This window comes from Choristoneura fumiferana, chromosome 19, assembly GCF_025370935.1.
Source record: "Choristoneura fumiferana chromosome 19, NRCan_CFum_1, whole genome shotgun sequence".
NCBI classification, from domain to species: domain Eukaryota; kingdom Metazoa; phylum Arthropoda; class Insecta; order Lepidoptera; family Tortricidae; genus Choristoneura; species Choristoneura fumiferana.
Window position 1 is genome coordinate 11917913 of NC_133490.1, and position 5861 is coordinate 11923773.

Below are 5861 nucleotides of genomic sequence, written 5' to 3' on the forward strand. Positions count from 1 at the left end.
AGGTTCCACCAAGTACGGGATTCTGTGTCTCAAATCACGCAGACAGATGTGTACAGTCACCTGAAATTATTTTTAGTATCGTTTCTGACGGATTAGCTAAATTGATACTCGCACAAAAAACTTAAGTGACTAAAAGGATTTTAAAAAGGACGCATGGAGTTGCTAAATGTGCAAAATCAACCTTTTTGTGGTTTTTTTTTGGCTTCCCGTATCTCAGGCTAAATTCTGCGAACAAAAAAAGGCCGAGTAAAACTACGCCTTACTTTGTGCGCATGAGTGCGTAGCTGGATTATTTGTATGGCGATGTTGCACTATGCGTGCTTTGCGCACACAGTGAGACGTGTGGCCTCTTATTCCGACGCAAAAAGGGGTGTTATAATTTTCAGGCAGATGCCTGTCTGTTTGTCAGTAGCATTTTTGCATGTGCACGTATCTCAAAATCGGTTAAGCCGTTTTTGAGATATTGAACTTTGTAATGACAATGTCTGGGTTTTTCAACATTTTCTAATGTTAGGGTTTTAGATTATTATGATAAAATATCTTAGGTTGTTTTTTTTAATTCGTTAAAATGACTTTTTGAATAAGTATTGTCTATAAATTTTATTAATGGCAATACTTGTTTGGTTTTAATTGGTAAATTCATTGGCGGGAAATATCGGCGATGGCTATTGGTCTGCGTCGTCACGTGACGACGTAAACCAATCGTCACGCAGTAATTCGCGCGGTTTTGGTGGAAGGGAGGATCGAGGTCTGGACCAGCTGGGCATTCTGCTGTCGGAGCGCGAGTGACATAGGTCCTAAGATTAAGTTCATACAGTACATGTACCTAGTAAGTGAGTATTCCACCTTTCTGACTTTGCTTTGAAGTAGAACCAGCCCCATCAACAGCGATTGATTGTTGCCCGGGTAAGCGGGGTCCAACATATCAGAAGTGACAAGTGACACCAAAATAAACGTAAGTACACGCCCAATTTTATGTTTTTTTTTAACAATGGTTCGATAGTTAATTTCGACTTCGCTCGGTACCTACAGTGGCTAGGTGATTTTATTTCCCTCTATTGTTGCCAACCCGTTAGTATCTTTGATATTGTTATTTTATTATCAAGACTGTGAAGGCAAATATGTTGCACTAATGAATTAAGGATAGCTATCCCCACATTACACGTAAAACTAACAGGGTAAAACGTTCTCTGAATAATGCGGGTAGCTGTGCGAAGTAAGTCTCATTATTAGATAAATGCGGAACTCGTTCTATTATTGCATAGCGCCGGCAAATTCTTCCCAAATAAGCAGCTTTGCAATCAAAGTTTGTACCTAAATTTTTAGCTTAATTCTACCCTACATTCTACAAGCCTAATTACTTAATGTGTCCGCCTATCGATATTTCTTTCCAACTCCGGTTTGCAAAGTTACGCCGGAGTTGGTTGCAATTCAACTACCTACTAACTTGTGGTATAAGTAAGTAACGTATTACTATGTACGGTATAAGTAGGTAGTACATAATACCTAATGTTAAAACTCTTTTTGTGTTCCTTATTACATGATATGTACATTTAGTTTTAAAATGCTGAACAAAAAAAGGGAGTGATCAATATCACGCTGCAATATCTACCCTTTCTTTATTATTTTTCTTTCTTTAATCTACTTAATACACGTTTTGATGAGTTTTGCTAAGAAATTTATTCATTTATTTATTTAATGAAATTGCACAGTATATACATGTTACAAGTACAACCCAGTAAGAGTGTTGCAATTGTAACAATGTTTAGGTAATTTCTTACTCCAATACTTTACGATTTGGGTTGACCCTGGTAGATAAATTTTTTTATTTGAACTCTGGATTAACATTTATATTAGAACCCAGTGAGTGGACTAGTGTTCATGTGAATGCCCCTCTGAGGTGATGATTTGAGACGCCACTTTGACTGTATACTAAAACCTCGTTATCGTGGCGAGTTTTCAGGCGATGGAAGAGAGTCCGGGACGGCGGAGGCTCTCGACTCCTAGTCGCAGAGAGGCCCACGCTGCCACACGAAGTCGTAGCAGACTGCGGCCGCCTAGCTCCAGGCGCCTGCTACCTGATTCGGAGCTCAGGCGTGAGCGCCTCCTCCTGCTGGAACGAGAGCTACAGCTCGAGCGCGATCGACTGCGAGCCTCCGAGGAGCGCCATGCTTCGCGAGCCAACGATGAGCGACGATCGCGCAGTCGCCAGCGCCGCAGTTCTTCAAGAGACTCCCGGCGCAGCAGGGCAACTGACCGGGGTGCAGGACGACGTGTCGGCGCGGGATATAGAGAAAGGTCACGTAGTCCTCTTTTTCTAAACGAGATTTGATTGATATTTTTAAACAAATGAGGGATGGTTTGACATTACCGCCCGTACCTCAAGGCGCTCAACAACCGCTCCAAAAGATAGATCATAAAAATATTTTACCTGATTTCGATCCTTCTACCAAGAATCAGCGCATTGATATTTGGTTAAAGAAGGTCAACGAGTGCGCTTCAGTGTACGGGTGGGATGAACGAACTACTACTCATTTCGCTATGCAGAAATTGCAAGGTCTGGCCAAGACGTGGTACCAAAGTCTTAATACGATTCTTTTTACCTGGCCAGAGTGGCAGGAAAAGTTAATTAGCGCGTTTCCATGCGAGCAAAACTATGGACAGACCTTGGAAGACATGATTAAAAGAAAAAGCAAATTTAATGAACCTATAGAAGTGTATTATTACGAAAAATTAAGTCTTATAAATCAATGTGAAATAGAAGGTAGACGTGCCGTAGACTGTATAATACACGGTCTCAGTGATAGGGGACTTAGGTTAGGTGCGTTGGCGCTACGCTGCTCCCAGCCCGATCAATTATTGCAATACTTGCTTAGTAATAAAGACCCTAATCAATTTAGCGGTGGGGACAGACTCCCACTTAGGAATAAAAACTTTAGTAACACTAACGTTAACAATGCGAGGTCGGAGGGTAAGCCAACACCGCCAATCGGGTGTTATAATTGTAGGGAAAAGGGTCATAGCTTTTTGTACTGCCCTAAACCGTTGGTAAGATGCACGCAGTGCAATAAAGTAGGCCACACTGCCGAAAAATGCTATAGCAAGACAGGTGATAAACCAAACAAAACCACTGTCCCATTGGTAAAACCATGCGCATTGATTATGTAGATAAGGACGTTGTTAGTAATCGAGATTCTAAGTTTATAAAGGATGTGCAGTTGAACGATGTTTCATTTAGGGCCTTCATAGATTTGGGAGCGATGTTACCTTAGTAAGAGAATCTGCTGCTAGAGAATTAGGAGTGCCTCATGACAACGTATTATCGTTTATGAAAGGGTTTGGCAATGACATAGTTCAGTCATTAGGAGGGCTCACCGTTAATGTAAGCGTCGATGGTGTGAATGCTACCGTTTTGTGCAAAGTTGTAAGCGATCATTTGTTGGAAATGCCTGTCCTTATTGGACAGTCATTTACGGAGCAGCCACACATATCGGTTTACAAGGACGTGAATCAATTGCAATTCTTTAATGTCGGCAACGAATTGCCTAGTCCTGCAGTAAGTGATGATAGTGAAAAATTATTGAGCTTCTCACCAGCAGGAACTGTAAAGATTTTTGGTCCGGCGTCTGTTAGAATAGAAACAAAATCTTTGTTTGATGGTAATGTGCTTATTAAGAATTGTGTGGCAGGGAACCTGGCGGACAGTATTTTATTGCCGGTGGACTTCATCGTTCAGTTAATGGTCGAGTCAACGTGCTGGTCGTACCTTGCGCAAATTCTTGCCTCATAACGTCTAAACTCGTTTTTTGTCGTGCTGAACGTGTCGATGTCGTTAATAGGCTTATTGTTGATACTCCTATCGAAATGCGAACTGATTCAACGTTGGACGAAAATCAGGTGAAATCTGCGAGACCGCATCAGAGGACGCCAAGCAGACCTTGTTAGTGATGTTGGAGAAGTACCAACACTGTTTTGCTCTTCTCTAAAGGATATAGGATGTACTAATGCCGCGGAGATGAACATAGAGTTGAATAGTCAGCGGCCAATTGTTTATCGCCCGTATAGGCTGTCTCATCACGAACGAGAAAAGGTGCGCTCGATGGTAGCAGATATGCTCGATGCTGGTATAGTTAGGGAGTCAGTCTCAACTACGCTAGTCCAATCCTGCTCGTTCGAAAGAAGGATGTCTCCTAGTTGTGCGTTGACTTTCGCATGCTTAATTCTGTGACAGTTAAAGAAAGGTACCCGATGCCCATCATTGAAGACGAGATAGCCCGTCTTGCTGGGCAGGGGTGCTTCATAACTCTCGACCTCACATCAGGCTACTATCAGGTACCCATTTCGGAGCAGAGTAAACATCTCACCTCTTTTGTGACACCGGACGGACAATATGAGTTTAACCGGATGCCGTTCGGCTTAGCGAATGCGCCTGCCGTGTTTCAACGGATGATCAACACCATTTTAGGTTCTGCTCGCTTCAGTAAAGCTACAGCGTACATAGATGATATTCTGATCTTGGAAAGGATTCTACTGAGTGTCTGGAGCGGCTAGAAGAGGTATTACAGGTGATAGAGAAGGCGAATCTTACATTGAACTTGTCAAGTGTGAGTTTTTACGTAGTAAGATAGATTACCTAGGGTATGAAATCAGTGCTAGTGGAGTGAGGCCTGGAGAGAATAAAATTCTGAGCGTGATGAAGTTCCCCCGACCCGAGAATGTTCATGGCGTTCGACAGTTCCTAGGATTAGCGAGTTATTTTCGCAAATTTATTAAAGATTTTGCACAGATATCGTCTCCCCTTTGTAAGCTTCTTAAGAAAGATGTAGCGTGGGAATGGACTGACAGTCAAGAGAGGGCGTTCGAGACGTTGAAGGTAAATTTGGTTGATAGGCCAGTCCTGGCGATTTATGATCCTGCAGCTGAATTTGAATTGCATACCGATGCGAGCAAAGTAGGTGTCGGAGGTATACTTCTACAGCGGTCACCGGGCAGTGATTCTCTTCGCCCTGTGGCGTATTACAGCCGACAGACCTCTCCGGAGGAGAAAAACTTCCATTCTTACGAGTTAGAAACTCTAGCGGTCGTCTGTTCACTCCGTAAGTTCAGGGTTTATCTTTTAGGAATGGAATTTAAGATTGTTACTGATTGTAGCGCACTGCGGTCTACGTTTTCTAAAAGAGACCTTATTCCACGGATAGCCCGCTGGTGGTTGACACTACAAGAATTCAATTGCTCTATTGAATATCGGGCCGGAATTAAGATGAGCCATGTTGACGCGTTGTCCCGTAACCCGGTCGTTGAATCATCAGAATTGGTTAGGGACCAATATCCGACAGTAATGTCTATTAGTGGTGATGATTGGTTGCATACACTCCAGCTAGGTGACTCAGAGTTGCGTAGAATTAGAGATATAGTAAGTAGTGACCTCGATGAGAAAAATTTACGTTACATCAAAATAATTACGTCATTAAAGACAATAAGTTATTCCGTATCCTTGAAGGTAACCAGACAGAAATTCGATGGGTGGTACCAAAGGGCGCGAGGTGGCAACTATGTCGTCTTAATCACGATGAAATTGGACATTTTGGGGTCGAGAAAACGTTAGAGAGGATAAGAAAACAATATTGGTTCCCCAAAATGTCCAGATTTGTAAAGAAATACGTGAGCGCTTGTATTGAATGTGCTTACAGCAAGAACAATACAAACGCCCGCGAGGGCTCCTTCACCCCATAGAGAAAGTGGAGATACCTTTTCACACTTTTACATATGGACCACCTCGGACCTTTGTGAAGTCTAGTAAGGGGTATACGCATCTGTGTTAGTAGTAGATGGATTCACGAAGTTTTGCTCCTTAAGCCTGT

General features: G+C 42.6%; 1 protein-coding gene across 1 annotated transcript; it reads left to right on the forward strand.

The window, feature by feature from the left end:
* The first annotated feature begins 2349 nt into the window (after positions 1-2349).
* On the forward strand, positions 2350-4551 carry LOC141438633 (uncharacterized). Its single transcript, XM_074102497.1, has 2 exons — positions 2350-3109; positions 4232-4551. Exons 1-2 carry the CDS (start codon positions 2350-2352, stop codon positions 4549-4551), a joined length of 1080 nt encoding a protein of 359 aa, XP_073958598.1.
* The last annotated feature ends 1310 nt before the right edge of the window (positions 4552-5861 follow it).